The sequence below is a fragment of the Argiope bruennichi genome, chromosome 9, assembly GCF_947563725.1.
Source record: "Argiope bruennichi chromosome 9, qqArgBrue1.1, whole genome shotgun sequence".
Lineage (NCBI taxonomy): Eukaryota > Metazoa > Arthropoda > Arachnida > Araneae > Araneidae > Argiope > Argiope bruennichi.
The window spans coordinates 126936505-126956300 of NC_079159.1; the positions used below are offsets into that span (position 1 = coordinate 126936505).

At 31.5% G+C, this 19796-nt stretch overlaps 1 protein-coding gene across 3 annotated transcripts in view; it reads left to right on the top strand.

The window, feature by feature from the left end:
- Positions 1-749: 749 nt before the first annotated feature.
- LOC129984290 (protein eva-1 homolog C-like) overlaps positions 750-19796 on the top strand; it is a 51297-nt gene continuing 32250 nt past the window's right edge. For 2 of the 3 annotated variants that reach the window (XM_056094150.1, XM_056094149.1), the window contains exons 1-3: positions 750-942; positions 15750-15946; positions 18045-18168. In XM_056094150.1, coding sequence (XP_055950125.1) covers positions 852-942; positions 15750-15946; positions 18045-18168 — 412 coding nt within the window. In that variant the 5' untranslated portion in view covers positions 750-851. The remainder of the gene's footprint in view (positions 943-15749; positions 15947-18044; positions 18169-19796) is intronic. The other variant, XM_056094148.1, reaches the window with a different exon arrangement.

The following is a 19796-nucleotide window of genomic DNA, read 5'->3' on the forward strand; positions in this document are numbered from 1 at the left end:
CGTTGTAGCAAAATAAATTTCATGATAAGAAACATGTATTATTTTATTAAAAAGTATATACTTTTATTTTAATTATTTTTATGTTTCCAAGCATTTTTTTTTCATAATCACTAATAGGTGGAACTCCACGTTTGAAAATAAAACTGAATAAATTGATTACTTAATATAAAAAAATCCTGAAATATTAAAATAGCATATTGATATCGAGAACATCAAATTATTAAAAAATCCACGATTCTAATTCATCAGCAAATAAGTAGAACTTCAGAAGCGAAATTTTATCTTTTTATACAACTCAGAGTAAATAAATATGGGCAATTAAGGTTATGTTTATCTTATTGGTTCGCATTTATTTTTTTAACCATAAAAACTTTCCGACAGTTTATTTGATTTGTGTTAGCCTTTCAGTTGTGGTTACGAATTGATCAAAATTATCCCTAACTATTTTTTAGGCAATATTGTTCTGGTATCTTTCAGTTGTCTCTTAAAAATGGTAGTGAAATCTTTTTTAGTAATACTTGAAAGTTGAAGAGTGTTTCGACATTTCTTAAGAAAAAAAAATTCAATAATAAAATGCTTATCTGTTCTTTACTCAATGAACTTAACAAGGTCCTCTTTCAGTTTTAATCACATGAAAATAGTTTATAGCAAATGATAATCATCGCTCTATCTGTGTGTGCAGGGAATGGGATTATCTGCAAATCATCAAAAACTGAACTTGGCGAGTTGGCGTCTTGGCTGATCGCGCCAGCCACTATTCCTCATCCACTGATGTTTACCGAATTTCAGAATTCGATGGAGGGAAAGACAGGCATGTGCGCCGTTTGTCTTAGATCTTGAGAAGAAGAAAAATGAAATTTTCTACCCGTTTGGAAATTGGTCTCATTTTGGCATGCTTTTTTTCCCGTTTTATTACTAAATCATGTGCAAATGATCATTATGGTAAGTGCAATTTGTTATTTTTGTTATGAAATTTCTGGTTTTATATACAAATATTAATTTATCTAACTGTTTCATAAGCAATTTCAAAATTTATTAAACCAACAAACCCTTGTTAAACCTTTACACAATCAGTTCTTTAAAAGAAATTATTTAATTTTTTGTTTGATTATAGAAATGAAATCTTCTACGAAATGTATTGTGCGTACATTAACTATATTAAATGTGTGTACAATACATTTCGCACATTTATTCATAGACAGATTTTTCTATTAATACACAAAATAGAAAAGTCAATCTATGAATTTAAACTTTTTGTATGCAGTCATTTTGAATCTTTTTTTTTTCTCTCTTTTGGAAATTGTTGCAATAATATAGTTATTGTTAGTGACTCTTGAAAGGGCTTCATAAGTTACGCAATGTTTGCGGGTTAGTTTTATATAGCAGGAAAAAAAAAAAAAAAAAAAAAAACGGTACGAGAGAGTTACTATTCCATGACGTCATAATATGTATGTTGTTTACATTTTTCCTATAATTTTAAATTTAAACAAAATGTTTTTGAATTTAATCTGGATTATTAATATTACTGAATTCTCTAAAGTATCCTGCCTATTCAAGCTTTTTTTTGTTAAGAAAGTAGGACATAGACAATAAATAATTTGTAAGATTGTTTTTCTTAGATAATTTATTATCTGATTTACTTTTGTGAATTGGTATGGGTGAGTGGAATAAATTCTTTTAGGTTGAAATGAAATTTAAATTCAGCTAATTTTAATTTCAATTCATATTAAATTATTTGAATATTTATTAGTACCAACACTCTCATTTAATTTTTTTGCCTCTTTCTTACAACTCTTACTCTTTTTACTCTTTTTTTGATATCGCGGCATACTAAAAATTTCTTTTCATCAATTAACTAATTCATCCTTTTTTAGTTAAATATTTACAATTTATTGCCCTTTTTGTATTAAATTAATAAATTTTATGTAGAATTATTTAATTTCTTTATTTATATAAATATTGTAAAAATAAAAATTCTATTTGAGCACAATTTAATCATGATGCGTTTTTTATTTGAATCGGAAGAAATTGAATACTGAACTTATTATTGATCATAAAATTCGTCATCCTGTTATAATCTCTTTTTCCTTACACATTTAAAAAGCCAGCTTAAACTTTTACAGTAAATGTGTTTAGAGTCGTAAAAAAAAAAAATGATATTTGAATGATTTTCCAAGTTTTAGTCCCCCCCCCCCCGAATTCATATTCTTGGATTAACATGAAATCGAGATTTTGACGAATCTCCATGTTTTAGATTTCCCTGAGTTCGAGAAACACATTTTTGAAAAATGTCTGTCTGTTTGTGACAAAGATAGCTAAAAGATTTTAAGCTACTTAAATGAAATTGGTAATAAGGTCTCTACACCAAATTTCTTAATTTCTTTTACAATTTCACAAAATTGATTGAGAAGACATCTCTCTGCCCGGGTTTTTGAATATATGTTCGTACGATAACTTTAAAACGAAGAAAGCTAAATATATAAAATTCGATACACAGATTTAATATCTGTAGTGTAGACGCCTATCAAATTTTGAGATAAATCCAGCAAGGGTTAAACGTATGCAGGTCTTTACTTTTAGAAGCATGTCACCGTGATAACTCAAAATTGCAATGACTTAAATATATCAAATTTGGTATGTGATTTTGTGACTGTATTTCTATGTCAAATTTTTGTTTCAATTAGTTGGAAAAAACGTGTCCAAAACAAATATTCACCTTTATCAGAAAGTTTGAGCGAAAATTTTGGGGAAACCTGTCCTGGTTGCAATTAGATCGCTATTCGAATTTGTAAACTCGGTCATTAGAAGATGCAACGAGCTAGCTATGTGGTCTTTTTAACAGTTCGGATTTCTGTTGAATTTTGGATTAAATATTTCAATGGAAGTAGGCCTGTTTGCTGCCTATTGACAAGTTAATTCTGAAACTCAGAGTTAAATGGATGAGATTCAGCATATTCACTATCTACCAATAAGTAATTGGACATATGTGGAAAAAAAAGATAAACAGAATTTATTCATATTCACCAGTTGGTAGAGCCTCCATCTAAGGCAATTACGGCTTTAATCCTTCGGGGCATGCTTTCCACTAATGTTTGGATGACGGACAGTGGTATTTTCTTCCACTCGACTTGGAGAATACTTGCCAGTAGTTTCACCAATCTTTGGACGGTTGTTGCACTTTTTGATTCGGCGGTCCAACACGTCCCAGAGATTTCTAAAGGATTCAAGTCTGGACTCTGGGAAGATCAGTCCAATCGATTCACCCCATTGTCATCATATCAATCCATTGGGAACCTTGCAACATGACAGATGGCGTTGTCATCCCGGAAATAATAATGAACCAACTCGTAAAATTACCACAAAGTAGGAAACACATTGTTGTCTAAAATAGTGGAGTAAGAGTAGACGTTGAGCTTACCAAGAATTTGAATCAAGTGTCCTAGTCCATACCACGAGAAACATCACCAGACCATAATTTCATCTCCGCCAAACTTTACTGTAGGCACAATGCTTTCTGGCGAAAGTCGTTCTCCATGCATACGCCAAACCTAGATTCGGTCATCCGACTGGAAGAGATTGAACCTTGATTCATCATTTCAGAGAACCTGTTTCCATTCATCTATGGCCCAATTTCGACATGCCTTGCATCGCCTCAACCGAGCGGCACGGCTAGATTTTGAGATCGAAGGCTTAGGGGCGGCAGCACGATCAAGGAAACCAAGCAAATGTACGAAAGATATTAATCGAAACAACAGTCTTGGATGTTTGTTGGAACTCCCTAAATATGTTGGCCATTGGCTTGGGGTGGTTTTTTCGAATTTGTTTGGATAGCACTCATTGGCTTCTGTAACTGAATTTCGTGGGTCTACTGTGTCGAGGCACATTCCGACAATCACCACTCACCTTCCACTTCTTAATCACAAAGGCAACTGTCGATTTTGATATGTTTTAGATATATCCCTTAAGGATCGGCCATTTCAATGATATCCGCCTTTCTCGAAGTCAGACAGCTCTGGATTTCCTGGCATCCTGCATACGACTAATGCCAATGATGTTTCCTACACCATATTTAAGTAGAGAAGATATGACATAGATCAGGACTGTAGATATCCTCATTTGCATGCGTGTCCAAATACTTATTAGTAGAGAGTGTACATATATAACAGAGTTATAGATCTGTATCTAATCTGTATCAAATCGGTCAAAAGATCGACTACCTGTTAGTTGGTATATTTGCAAACATTTGAATGCAATAATTTGATTGTTCAGTTATTTACATTATTGAATTACGGTATGTGTTTTAATTGCCAATTAAAATTTTGTTCCAATTGGAGGAGGGAAAGGAGTGCGCAGATAAGTCAATTAAAAAATGCTTTTAGCTTAGTTATCACTTAAATAAATTTGTAAAATATACAGCCTTAATGATTTATAAAATTTTGGGACTGCGATGTGTGTTTACATTGAATTAATTAAATCATTATTAAATTAATCAAAATATAAATTATTATTACACTAAAAATATGCAATCAAACCCGTTTTAGTAAGTTACGAACTGTTAACCTTTGGTGAGAATTTTGCATTTTTATTGAATCTGTCGTGTGACCCCTGGCTTATGTTTTGGTAAATAATCCCTGCTATGCTGTTAATTGTATCCGAATATCGAATGTTTGTCTTAGACACATTCTTGCTCAATCGATTGAAACCAAAATTTGACACAGAACTATAAATGAAGTCACAAACTCTTGCATCAAATTTGACATTTAAGTAACTCAATAAAATATAAAATAACTCAAACGTTTTTGAGTTATTTTTGTCATAGACAGAGAGACAGACATTTCCCAAAAATGTGTTTTTCGAATTCAGGTCTAAAACGCGATGATTCGTCAAAATCTTGAGTTCAAATTTTTTGACGATTACAATACTTTTTCTACATTTCGCAAACGAGAAAGCAATAAAATGATATTACTGACATTTGTTATGTTAGAAAGTATTCGACAAATACACTGTCTTAAGGTTTTCACTTTTAATTCCTCGGTAATTTGTTTAATTTCACAAATTATTGAAAAACATTATTTTGATTCTCATCTCGATCCAAATCTGAATTCCTTTTGGATCTCTGATTTGTTCATTTGAAAGAGTCCATTGTTCAAAAGCGTGAGTTCAAGGAACGCCACAGGCATTTCAAATCAAGACATCCTTTTATTGTTGTTAATCGTTGAGGGGGGAAAATGACGGGGAAATAAAATAAAATGCTAGTGGGATTTCCTGCTTTGTAGTGCAGAGCTGTCAGTTCCACTTCTCTCAGATCAGATCGAACTGAAATTCAATCCTATAAAAATATTCTCGCCGCAATACGAACAACGAAGACATTTTAGAGGATAGCAGAAAAAACAACAACCCTACTTGCCTGGGTTATATTGAGGTTTTCGTCGATTAACGTCACATAGAGAAGGCATCGAACAGTAAAAACTATGAATGATTATTGTTGGAATGAATTGGCGATTTCAACTTCTATGCTTAATTTTGTGTAGTCTCTTGTACACGAAATATAGAGTATGAAAATCTTTAGAGAATTTGATCGCTGTATTTTAATTAATATGCATGTTTTAGATACCATTTTTGGAATTATGTTTATGAATTCGACAACATAAGAACAAATGAGCTAAGTCGATGAAATTTGATGCAGTTTTTTTTCCACTTAACTAATGTTTTTATCAATTTTTGGGGTAAATCTATCAGTCTGTTAATGCACGCGATGCACGCGTGAGATGCACCAAATGCACGCGAAAATGAGAATGTAGGATTCTAGAGTATGAAATTTGGAATATAGGTGTATTCTCAAAATTGCAATCCGCATCACATTTCAGCTCGACCCGCGATTGTGCCTGTCTAATCGTGCGTATTGAAATTCCATGGCTCAGAAACGCAACAACCTTTTAAAATGAGATTTGATGTGTGATCTCATGTTCAAAATTATTATTGATTCTATCAGTCAAGTCGATGCTCAGGTTAAAATGTGGGAGGGTGGGAGGCAATTCCGTTTAGTTTTTTAAATCCTTTAAGACGCGCACCCATTTTTTTTTTTTTTTTTTTTTTTTTTTTTTAACATTAGTACACGCGTGGGGTCATTTTAACCTGAAATTGTCAGGCACTTATTTCTGATCGTATTGGCTGTTTGTAAAAGTAATATATTGTCAGAACGTATCAATATTTTTCATTCAAATATATTCTATTTAAAACACAAATACGACTTCTGATAAGAAAATTCAAAATTGACTCCTTTTTTTTCTCATCTTTTCTGTATTTATTTCTCTTTTCCTATTCCATTCATATAAAACTTATTATTTTTAAAATAAATATTTTTTGTATAAAAATACTGAAAGAATTAAAAAAATCTTTATTTTACATATAGTTGATTTTTGAAATTGTTTGGAAAAAGAAGTTTAAATATACAACTTTGGGAATTCGTAACATTTGTTTTTAATTTTCCTATATCTACTAAAAAAGACTCTAATTCTTCATTCGGAATGAAATGAATTTTTAACAAATTAAGATAACTTATTCATATTATAAAAGAATGTATTTTATACAAGGATTTGCTATTCTTTCACAAGCAGATAACACCTTTCGATCAGATTTTCTCGAGTATTCATGTATGCTCCGATTCTGTATGAGAATCACCGTCCAAAATTTCATCAGTATCTGAAGAATCTTATCTGTCGTCACTTTCTCTATCAGTAGGATCATTTGCGAAAAGGTCTTTGAATCTCTGCTGCTCATGTTGTTACGTTATCGTAGCCATAATATTAACATCTGAAATGCTAGCAGGGATCAAATTTGATCCTAACCCTCCGGTAAAAAATGGGATAAAGTATTTTATTGATTTCTATTGTTCTTATCTTCCAGCCCCCCTTATGAAGATGTAAAAATAACACGTGTAAACTTCTATAAATTCCTAGAATTTCTAAACAAGAGAGAAAGGATGGAGTTAAAAAGAACCTGTGTATGTGATGACGTTTAATGGCTCATTGACACAGGCATTGAGGGTCATTATTTTTAGAAAGCACTGAATTGTTGTTGTGCGTAATGTTAATGAATAATAATAAAAACATCATTCTACAAGAATTCGCACTAAGTCTGACTTGATATCCGGTTTGTCTATATTGGGTACTGATACTCGATTGTATCAATTACAATCAGCACCGACGTCTTTCCAGTCAGTACATATTAAACACTGTCTATAAAGGTATTCGACTGGATTAAAATCATAATCTTCGACAAAATTATTGAATTTTTTTGTGATTTAAATGTGTAGCTTATTTTATAAATTTTCTGAATATTTCTTTCTTTTTACTTTATGTGAATTATAAATGAAGTTACATCTGTTTTATTATCTAGTGACAAGTATCATTTTGTGCTGTATTAAAACTTTAATGCAACACAAAATAATGCTCTTTTGAGAATTTTTCGAAGAAAACGGTCAGTTGTAACAAAAACTTCTCAAAATTGATTTGAAATCTTCTGAAATTGTTCTCTGAAACTTATCTTATGTTCTATTAAGTATTGAAGTCTTAGTTCAATACTTAATATAAGTAACATTTTTAAATGTCTAAAGATAAATAAAAAGCACTTTTATAAAAAGTTGTCAGTTTAGTACTTTTAAATAATAAAATTGTTTTGAATTACAAGAAGTGTTTTAGAGCATAACAATGCACTCTTTCAAGGATATATAGACTTGAAACCAGTTTTTACGTACAGTGGCAACAGGCACGAAATCATCCTTTCCTTTTGAAATCATCATTATATGGGAAAAGATCGTATGAGAAAGAAGGCAGAAGTTTTGGAACGAATATTTCATTTATGTATCTTTGGGCATTTATATTCTCATTCATCCCAAAAATGTTGCTAACCTCTTTTGCTGTCACACATTCCCAGATCATAACACTAATTGGATGTTTAACAGTAGATGTAATGCAATCAGTTTGGAAATCGAACGCGTCTGTCATCGCTGCCAGATAGGAATTTTTTTTTTTTCTTCTTATCACCACAAATCAGACAGTCCCATTTTTTGGCTGTCATATTAAGATGGTGTTTTGCCCGCTTTCATCTTTGTTTTGTATTTAAAAATTGTTTTTGGGGGGGGGGGGAATTCTTTCATTTAGACTAGATTCTGCAATTTGAGTTGAATAGTACTCGCAATCACTTTCATAATGCATTGCGCCATTTCACTGCATATTCCCATATAATTTACTTCTATCATGTCGACTCAGTCTTTTGATTATTCTCATTATTTGATTTAATGCACCTTTTCTTACACTTACTAGTTTTCTTAAGCTCCTTTAAAAATTTAGAAATACCACCTTTAGTTACATTTTCATCTATTTTCTTTCTAATTTTATAATAAGTAACTCCTCGCTCATGGAAAAATAAGACTTTGCATTGCTTTTTTTGGGTGGCCAGTCAACTCTTTGTGCCATTTCGTTTATTTTTTAACGTTTTGATTACTCACAAAATGAAAGAATACGAAAAAAAAAAATTACTAATTTGATAGCAGTCGCAAAAACATGGGAAAACGATCTATTTTTAATTCTAAAAAAATCACTACAATTTGCTTATATCTATTAATAATAAGATATCTTGTTGGCTATTTGAACATTCGTGCTCATTGGCTACCTTTTAATGGAGAAAAGCTATGCCATATCGACTTAAACTAGCTATGTTTTTTTCCTGGCTGTTTCGTTATAATTTAAAAAATAATAGTAATTGTACATAATTTAATGAATTAGATTCTCGGTTAAATTATCTTGAAAATGATTTAAAGTTTTATGGTATTACTGCATATAATATTGTTACTATGAGCCATTATAATCTACAAAATGTACTTTTCTTAAAGACATTCGCAGTTTGAATCGCTATTATATAGGTAAATAAGGAAAACAAAACGCATGCATATATCGCATGCCTTGTATCAAGTTAACCCTTTAAATGGCCATTTTTTTCTAGTCATATTATGTTAAAATATTTTTAGGCTTGAAATTAGAATAAGAAAAGGGATTCATTTAGCTTATTAGATAAATTTAATTTGATTAATTAATTTGGTTAATTAATAATTAAGTAACAAATCAAGACACATCATTTTGTCTGAGATAAAGAACTGAAGCATCTAAGTTTCTGACTTAATAAAAAAATGTGTCAGAACTTATGCCAACCTACATAATTTCATACAAAAATTGATATATTTGGTGGGAAACATACTTCCCACTGCCCTCGAAAGGGTTAATACAATATCACCGACCGAAAACGGAAGAAGTACAGGAGATTACTAGGGATTGCAATACCGGACCAAAATTTCAATACCGGTATTCGGTATTTTTTAAATCTTAATACCGGGATACCGGTATTAGAAATTTTGGAAAAAGAAAGAAAACACAGGTGTTTGTTTTTTATTTGCCAGTTTTGTTAGAGTGTAAATATCACAAAAAATTATTTGTAACTTATAAATTATAACAGTATATAATCACAAAAAAGTAAAGAAACATCTTATTTATTTAAATCGCAAAAATAGTGTAAACATCACTATTCAGTTTGTGGTACTATTACAAATTTTTGAAATGTGATCTAAAAAAACGTAATGCATCAATTGTACTGTCATTAAGCCTGAAAAGTAATTTTGTGTAAAAATTACCAGCTGCCGAAAACGCTCTTTCGGCATCTACACTAGTTGGTGGTACTGTTAGCAATGCGCGATATACTTTTTCCAAGTATTTACCTCTAAATTCCTCATCTTCAAATAAATCGATTTCTCGTCGGATGGTTTTGGATATAGCTGATTTCTGTATTGTATTTTGGTTCGTTGATATTTTTTTATTTATTGCTAATTCTAATTTTTGTTCAAGAGACGATTCCTTTTCACTATCGACAGTAGTGACATCATAATCTTTAATAATTGAACCAAATTCTGAATGTGGATAGGTTTGTGGGAAAAAATTTTTAGAAACTTTACTCTAACTTAATTAGATTTCAATTGATTGTTTTATTTTCTTCTTTTTCATTTTCATTTTTAAAATCATTAAATTATGTAAATACCATAAGACATTTTCTATTTCGGTATGCCTTTCTTCTGTGCGATTTTTCAATTTAATATAGTTGGAATCCGAAGTTTCTATATCCACAGTATTTGGATTCTTCTGCTCTTTATATTTTTGGTATAATACATCTATTACTACTAATTGAATTCCATGTGCATAGCACAACTGCTGATTTGCACCAATCAACTTTCCAACTATTTTTATAATTGTTGCTCCATTAGTCGTTATGGATACAATATTTTCTTTCAGGGGTAATCTATGTTTCGCTAATTTAGATTTAAGCAATTAATTAAGCCATTAATTAGCTAATTTCGCCCGTTAGGGAGACATAAAAACAAAAACGTATACTATATTGCTGTGTTCGCGATACCTAAACATATAGTGGAGACAATTTAAAAAATTTCTAGTAAATACCGAAAAACCGGTATTTAAACTTGTGAATACCGGTATTACAAAATTGTACAAATGGCTCAAAATACCGGTATTCGGTATTCCGGTATACCGGTATTGCAATCCCTAGAGATTACCTATGGGTCTCAATTGGATACCTGATACATTTGATCTGTATATGAGTATTGCGTAACTGATGCAAAATTATTAGGTTGATACAGTACCACTCAACTTTAATGAGTGCCCAGGAAAATACTAAAATTGCTCCCTTTTTCAGTTACATATTTAATTCAGGGCTCATTGTGATCCGGATATTCTGGATTTTTTTTCCATACTTTTTCCAATCCAAAATTTCCGGATTTGTGAAATGTATACTAATGATTGTGTGATAATGATGAAGCGTTTCTGTAGTTTTTATTTTCTCGTGTATGAAATTTCTGGATTTGTGAAATAAACAAATTATGTTTCTCAAATTGTCATTTAGAATGTTGTTATGTATCACTCAAAAAATAATTATATGGATAATATTTATGGATTATGCCAGAGAGACTGAAGAAAATCATGAAAAATGGATGAAGTAAATGCTGGACAGAATATAAATTATTCATTTTCATTAAATTAAAGAAAAAAGACTTTGAACGTGTTTAAGTCAAAAATTCTTTATCAGAATCTTTTTGATGATAATTTTTTCTGTGATGGCATTATTCATTGGAATGCATCGGTCGATTGACTAAATTCCTTTAGTCCTACATGACAGTATCTTTCTACTGGCCTTCCTTATTAATTCCAATCAATATGCCTATTTTAATTTCGTATCCAGAGTTTGGTGGGTAAAATGAAAGTCAATAATCTACAACAAAATATCTTGAGTATTAGAAGTTAGAAAACGAAAGTAGATTCTGTTGGACCTGAGATAAAAGAAAAAGACAATGTCCTCATCATTTCTTTCCCCAGTATTATAAGCGTTTGATAAGAGAATGCAACTAATAAGAGCTTTCCAACCAGGTGCCAGATGAATAGGTTTGCAAATTGGAAACTTCTTTTGCTCAAGGCAGATAGTAGTAGTTTTCGAACAGGTCGTCGGCTTCCATAGCGCATACGGTGTAATAGGTGGCGAAAAGTTCTTTCAGAGAAGTTCGAAGTTACTCCTTGGTTAAGATTCACTGCTATTTGCTGCTCTTCTATTGGACTGAGCAATTCTGGCGGTTCTCCTTTCAGCTCGAGCATTCAGTAGCCTGTGACGACCACAAGCCTGACGCTGAGACCCGGTTTTCTGCTTGGTTGTCCATACAAGCTTTAAAAATTAAAAATTAATGACTGCTCCTGTCGAACCTTCACAAATGTAACCGTTTTACTGATACTGGTTCTGATGCTCTGAACGCTTACAATTATCCCGCATTCAAACTCAGTTAAATCGCGTTTTTCGCAGTTTGATGGAACTAAGTTTTATAAAATAAAATTGAATGGAAGGAAGACATATCTCATTTCCAGAGTTGAATCGAGCTTATTACAATATTTTTCTTAAAAGGGTTTTTCTTCTTCTTTTTTTTTACTATTTCTGTTGTCATACAAAATATTAAACATTAAATACAAAAAAATATTCAATACAAAGGTTTTTGTACTTTTCCTTTATTGATAGTCAGTAGTCTTCGGATTTACATAATTTTTTTTTATCATTAATTGTTAAACAGTCTCGAAAAATATTGAAATTCTGAAAATGGTTCGTAATATTCTCAGAAATATTAAATACTTCATACTAATCATGCTTTGTGGTTTTCCGACGAGTCCACATTTGGCTCCAAATGCTTCTGTACAAATTGGCTGTCTCAATTATCACTGCGATTCAAATATCTGTTTCGTGTAAACATTCTCGCTTATTACTAACTCGATGACAAATTCACTCTTCAACAGTCTTAATCTGTAGATCGGCTTCAATAATGCTGCTCAGAATTTTATGCGAGCATCCATTGCATCTCTGTTTTCCAGCGGAGGGAAACCGAAACCATCCGACATTCCGGAAACTGTAAACACGGCCGAAAGAGGTTGTTGTAGACGGCGAACGACTTAAATGAACTCAACAGCTACAAATATATAATAGTAATACCCATTGGAACTTGAGATGGGGCACAAATATGGATTAACACACCCAATAAATAAAGATATAAAACAAAATCTTTAGTTTTTAATGTAAGAAATAGCCTGTAAAGCAGTGTTGTCTCTCTCTCTCTCTCTCTGTGTGCTGACATTCTTCAAGCTAGACTGTTTTATCTATCAATTTAAGTGAATACTGATAAAAATTCTTATTCACTAGTCTATTCTGGTTTTTGGACAAGGAAAAAAATTAGCAACAATGATAACATCTTCTGCATCAATTTCAGAAATTTATTTATTAAAGTTACGGATATTTTCTGGCTGGCGTACTTTCTGTAAGTTTTGCAAGGCAAATTCGTTCAATACTCTTCAGAGCAAACCTCTAGATCTAGAACTACATGCCTTGGTACATAGTTACTTCTTATGAAGTATGATTTCACAAAGAAACTTTCCAAAATTTTAGTTACCTTTCCAAATTGCTAAATTAACTGTAATTTAAAATTTTTCCTTATGTAACTCCGGATGATGTAATTACACAAGTTATTTTTACACTGCTTAAAAATTGAAAAAATATTAGCTTTTCAGCGATGCTAATATTTTCGTGTAATTTTTTTTCTTCTAATTTTTGAAAAATTATTTTAAATACAATTTGTAATAGTGCTTTTTATTTTTATATAATTCAAACCAATTTTATTCTTTCATCAAATATTTCACAAAATAAGCAAAGCATTGTAATCAAAATCGAATCCATCATTAAAGAGATTTGAATGAATCAGTACATTTTACATCTCTTCGTGAAACTAAAAAAAGCATTTCTAGATTATGGCTGCTTGTCTGTTGCACAAAACTCAAAAACGCTACAAACTCGATGGCTGATATTTTGTATGCTATCGTAACACCACAATTCCAGATTTCTACGAAATTTGGAAGAAATCTATAAATGGGAAGTTTGTCTCACCATTCGCACTCATGAGGACATTGTAATATAAAAAGCACAACGATCATAAGAATTCAATTCTTATGAAACTAATTATAATTAATAATTTAATTTACTGTCAGAATTGTAAATCTGTATCAAATCCACCGGGGGAGGGGTCATTGTTTATCAGCCTTTCTCTCCAAAAATATGAAAATGCTATGACTGAAAAACACAACAATTTAGATAAATGAAATCCAATATGTATATTTATGAAATTATCAAGTGTATACTTTCTGTCGCGTCTCTATGAACTCAAAGTTCAAATACGTAACGATCTAATAAATAAAGTTATATAAGCAGACACAATTTTTAAATAAATGTTTTTTCCCCTCCTACATTGTATCAAATTTTGGTTCCAGTCGGAGTGAAGGAAGATGTTCCAAATGCACACTCGGTCTTCACTGTACTGCAAAGTATCAGAGCGTTAGTATGTTTGTACACGAGAAAATCGCGAGGAGGTTACTTGATCTAGTATTTTCTCAACTCTAAATCCTTCGATTCTTGAAAAGTAAATTGCTCATGAAAAGCATTTTCAATTGGGCTTCTCTTTTCCTAAGGCAGAGCATTCAGCAATAATGGAACATTTTATCGGAGTGAGCTGGTTTAGAAAGCACATAAACAGCAGATTTCTGAAGGACCCTCGCCAAACGGTAATTACGACATCTTTCATCAAAAACGTTATGTTGCAAGAAGAATCGCAATCGGAGAGATGGTTGTTCCGAGTTTCTCCCGCGATCCGGGCTACCGTAAACAAATGTCAGCGTAGTTTATACAAAGCGAGATGTATATGCGATAAAAGCGTCCCTCCTTCGCCACAAAGCAGGAAACGAACGTCATTCCGATCGTCTGCGTTTATTTTTCTAAAGGGCTCCCCATTTTTCCGATTTTGCCTTATGATCGGTAAAGAAGTTAAGCAGAAGGGATGTACACTCAGCATCGATTCACTGCACTCAGTTTACAATGGATATTTTACTTTCTCGTTGCATTATACAGTAAAAAAATATTTTAATCGTCAAAAAGAGAAATACTACCTCCATAACTGGGTGCATCTCTGAGCTATAAATCTTCCTCGGTCATTTTGCAGTTTGGAAAGAAAACATTTTGGAAATTTATTCTGCCTGCCAGTTTGCTTGTGAACATAATAACGGAAACGGAAACACACTAAGATGACGAAAGATTCCCAATCTATGGTGAGCGCCAATGCGATAACTCTGGATCATTCGACCTGCTACGGATACATGAAAGTAATGATATGATAAACTTAAGTGATTAAAGAAAGGATTCGAACCATCGTGGATAAATATTCGAACAAAACGGAAGATCAGTGCAAAATTAGTTTTGCCCATTTGGATTAATAAACAAAAATGAAAGAGAAGATATTTCAACGACTGATAATGTTTCAAAATTTTTCGTAATCGATGTTACAGGTGATGACACTGTTTTAAAATCTTATAGAAAACACAGAGTGGCAAAGTAGGTAATGCGAGTAGAAGAAAAATCACCATAAAAGAAGTTTCATTATTTTTTTTTAAATCTGCTGGTTTCAATCGTTGCTAGCTTGGATATTATGCACTAAGAATTTATTCTAACTAGGATAAATTCTTTAGCGAGTACAATTTAAATGCTTTGAAGTATAGATGAAGCGTTTGATGGCCATTTCCCTGGAATAGTGGGATGTTTGCATGATAATATTCTCAATCACTTATTGTTCGTTAATTTTTGGCAAAAAAAAAAAAAAAAAATGTTTGTTTGCTTATTTGTCTGAATTTAGCAGCCTGTGACTTCTCTTTTGTTCCAAAACTTTACAAGGTTAGGAAGGCGTTATTCCGACTTGCAGATAGCTTTGACATGTGCTTTTGGGTCAATATAAACGGCGGATTTGATAACATGTTATATTAATTAACAAATCGCCGTAACAAGTATATTGAAGTCTTATTTAAATTTTTTTTTAAAAATTATTTTAAAATAAAAACAAACCTAGACAAATAAAAATTTCTTATTTCAATTTCTATCTACAGACTCTATCTGAATAATTCCTCAACGTACTATTTATTCACGCGATAGTTATAATTTTTTCTATTATGCATTTTATAACTTGATGACAGCACTGATAACTTTGCGACCATCCTATGAAATGTTAAAGACTCTATTGTCATGAGTTTAGAGCAGTTTTTACACGAATCGGTTTTTCTTCTTTTCAGAGACATGGCATCAGACACTGACTCCTTTCCAGTCGCATGCCTGTGACGATGAAGAGCTCCATCTACGCTGCACTCCGTCCACTGTCATCAGTGTCCACTATGTCTTCTACGGGAGGCAAGCTCATTCCGGACATCTGTGCCCGGACAGAAGCACCGCATTTATTTCCACAGCTTGCCAATCCACGAAAGCATTAAAGGTCTGTCTCAGCATTATTTCTGAAAGCATTGTTTTTCAGTGGCCGTTTAAGAATATCAATGCGTAAAGTAATCAAAATCAAAGTATAAATGGTTAGAGCTCAATTGTCACAAGAAAAAAAAACCCTGAGCCAAATAGAATGCCTTTTCCTATGCATATTATTTAAATCATGGGGTATTGATTTATATATAATACATATCATTTTCAAATATAAGAGTGAAAGTGCCGCTGACGTTCAATGTGCAATAAAATATGCTTAACAGTAATGAAAATTTTACTTGTTTGATTCAAATTTAATAGACAATTTAAAATTAAAATAAGTTTTTGGCAGTTGCATAAGGTTTTTAATATTTTAAAAAGGTATGTGAATCATAAGAATTTTTGTTCACCTGGTTTAATTCCTTGTGATTTTTTTTAGTTGTAGAATCAATTAAAATGACTTGTATACTCTATAATTGAATATAATTTATCCTAATTAAGAGATTACATAGGATGTAAACCGATAAATACGTAATGTTATTTGCATTTGATAATGTCATTTTTTGAATAATAATGGAACAGCATTTTCTGCATTAAGCATATTTTGAAAATTAAGTTATAAAATGGGAAAAAAAACTGCAAAAAAAAAAAGCTTTGAATTGTACCATCATGGAATTGCAAATATGTAAAAATTCAGGTAAATGAAATGTAATTTCTCGAAATTTATTCCAGAATTACAATAAATTTTAGTCGCACAAGACGCTTTTTTGTTTAGCTTTCACGTGTATTTTATTGCCTAAATTCAGACAGCAGCATCGTTTTGTTTGGCATAAGTATGGCTTATTCTTCTTCTGTATAAATCGATTTGCCTTCAGCAAAATGTGGTATGCATAAGAAACAGCATTTCACTTGGTCAAGCTCATCCTTTATAATTGAGCTTTGAACAACTATGTTTTGATAATGATCATCCGACTTTTTTTCATATTGTGAAGTGTTATACATATTTTTGAATGTGAAGCAATAAAGAAAATACCTTAAAATACTTTTGAAAATTTGATTTATATCCCTAAAAAAAAATTCGAATTTTTCGCCATCAACTGCAATTATGGCGGTGTGTAAGCTATTGGCCTAGTCCAATAGTCGAAATATCGATGAATTTCATAATTTTCATTAAAAATTTCGAGTTGACCTTCCAATCTAAAAGAAAAAGAACAAGAAGAGCCTTTTTTGGATTGCTTTTCTGTCGCAGTATTTCATCTTGAATGTGTCGCAATTGCAGCGTAATGCGATGTTTAAATGTGTTTAATATAATAAAATTTCATTTGTACAGTGCAATTTTCAGATACCTCCATAATAAATGATCGCACTGAATGACACCCATAGTTATTAATTGTTTAAAAACTCAGAAAAATTAATAATGATTAAAAAAAATTTTATGGCCTTATTAAAAATATAGCCATTTTCTTTTTAAGATAGTTTATAATCGTTTTCGTAAAATAATTATATGAAAAGTTATAGGTGAAAATGTGAGCAAAAGCGTCTGAAATTTGTTTAAATTTTGTTATTAAGTTAAATACTTTAAGAAAGAATTACTTTTCAAAGCTGACAGTAGCATATGTATATGTCTTCTGAGGCATTGGCATACAAAAGTCACGAAATATTAACCTTTGGCAAGAATTTAGCAGTTTTTCTAAATCTGTCATCTATTTCTTAGCAAGGTTTCTCGATGATGAATCCCTGGCAATGAGTGGTTTCAAAAATTGCACTTGCATTTCAGACGTTTTCTTCCCACCTGGTAGAAACAAAAAATTGGCATAGAACTACATTTATAGTTGCAAAATCATACACCAAATTTGATATATTTAAGTTATTTCGTTTTTGAGTTATCGCATTTACATGTTTCTGAAAGTACAGACCGACAGACGGTCAACCCTTGTTAGATTTGGCTCAAAATTTGATAGGTGTTTGCACTATAAATGTTAAATATATGTATTCCATCAGTTTTCCGAAGTCTGTCAGCTAAGAGGTAAAAATAGACACATACTTGTTTTATGCATTAGATTATTTATTTAATAATATTTAGAAGACGTGTTGTACAGTTTGTGGATATTTTCAAGTAGGTAGTCCACGATAGATGCCACAAACATAGAAGCTGCCACTTGTACATATCTAAAGAAACATTCAGAGATGACCCATGTCCTGATGTTCGCAAGTTCATAGAAGTCATGTATAAATGCAGACCAGGTGAGTTCGCATTATGTTTTTTCTTTCTTTTTTTATAATGGCTGCGACAAAAAAAAATTAACATTTGAAAGCAGTCACTCTATAACCACGGCTGTTGCTAACCATTTATTCATAAATATGGATTCAGTATCTATTATTAAAATGCTGAAATACGGATAGTTAATTCCTGTTAACAGTTAAACAAATATTTAATATGAAATTTCATTTGCTTAACTAATCAAATGAGCGCTTACAATGTTGCATGCTCTTAGATCACATTGGTGAAAGGTTGTCAAATTAAACATGGTCTCGTCTCTGGCATTGTCAGCACAATTTTATTTTAATCAGCATGTTAATATTTTATTTTTGTTTCTTTTTTTATTTTGGGAGCATTGTGAAATTGTATGCGATTTTATTTATATGCATGCCTTTGAAAAAAAATCAGTAAAATGATAAATTTTGCAAAAAATGAATCGTGATAATTTGTTACAATGATTTTATTACATACAAATAAAGTATTTAATTATCGTTATAGGAAGCTATAAACTTCAAATAAATTAAATGTAAAAGTTATTATTTTACACGACCTGAGAAATTAAATGTAAAATAAATAAATAAATAAGATTCCAATATATTATGAAATAGTAACTAAGTTTATTTTAATTAACTTCCTAATTATTTTTGCAATTAAATGTTAAAAAATTAAATGTTAAAAAACATTGTACACTAACATTATATTAAAAAATGTGCATTTTTTACAAATTTAAGGTTAGTTTTTTAGTCAATTAGGTTAGTTTCATTTAGTTTCTATATACTTATCTGTACCCCCATTCCCCTCACAATCCAGTGATCTTAAGCAGTTTCCTAGTCAGAAATCCCCCGTTGTTTAAATAGTATACCAGATCTGGTGAAACGGAATAGTATACCAGATCTGAACGAAAAATTTGGGGTTTGAATGTAAGAAATAAAAAATGATTTCTTTACACAGGATTGTAAAAACTGGACGCTCCGACCTCAAAGCTTTACTGTGTGATAGTTAGTTGCTGATTTCTTGAAAAAATCCATAATCAAGTTTAATACAAGTACAGCGGTTCTGACACAATCTGACATTAATCCTTTATGCTCCTCCGGTTGTCCGCCGTTTTCAGAAGGAAGGAGATTGAGCTTGTCAGTGACCTTGGCAACAATAGGCTGCGGCTCAGATTGGATTTTACTATGGAATATTATGATAAATATTATAGTTACTTTCTCTTTCGGTAGAGAAATTATTGTAATCATCAAAAAAATTTCGATCTTTAGATGTGACGAATCTCCACCCGCTAACTAAGAGCGCGAAAAACACATTTTTGTAATGATATCTATCTATGAACTCCAAAACGCGTTGAGGTAGAAAAATAAAATTCGAGTACGTCGCCTTTTCACCAAATTTGATCAGATTTGGAGTAAAAATTCGTACTCAAGGCGATTGTGTATCCATATGTCCGAGTGAATATTTAAATGAAACTACAAATTGCTAATAACTAGATAGTTTTAGCGTCTAAAGCATAGATGCATATCAAATTTTGAAGCAAATCCGTCTAGAGTTGATCCTGTGTCAGTCTCTTCATTTGCATGCGTGTAAATGCAATGAGTCAAAAACCCATTTATTT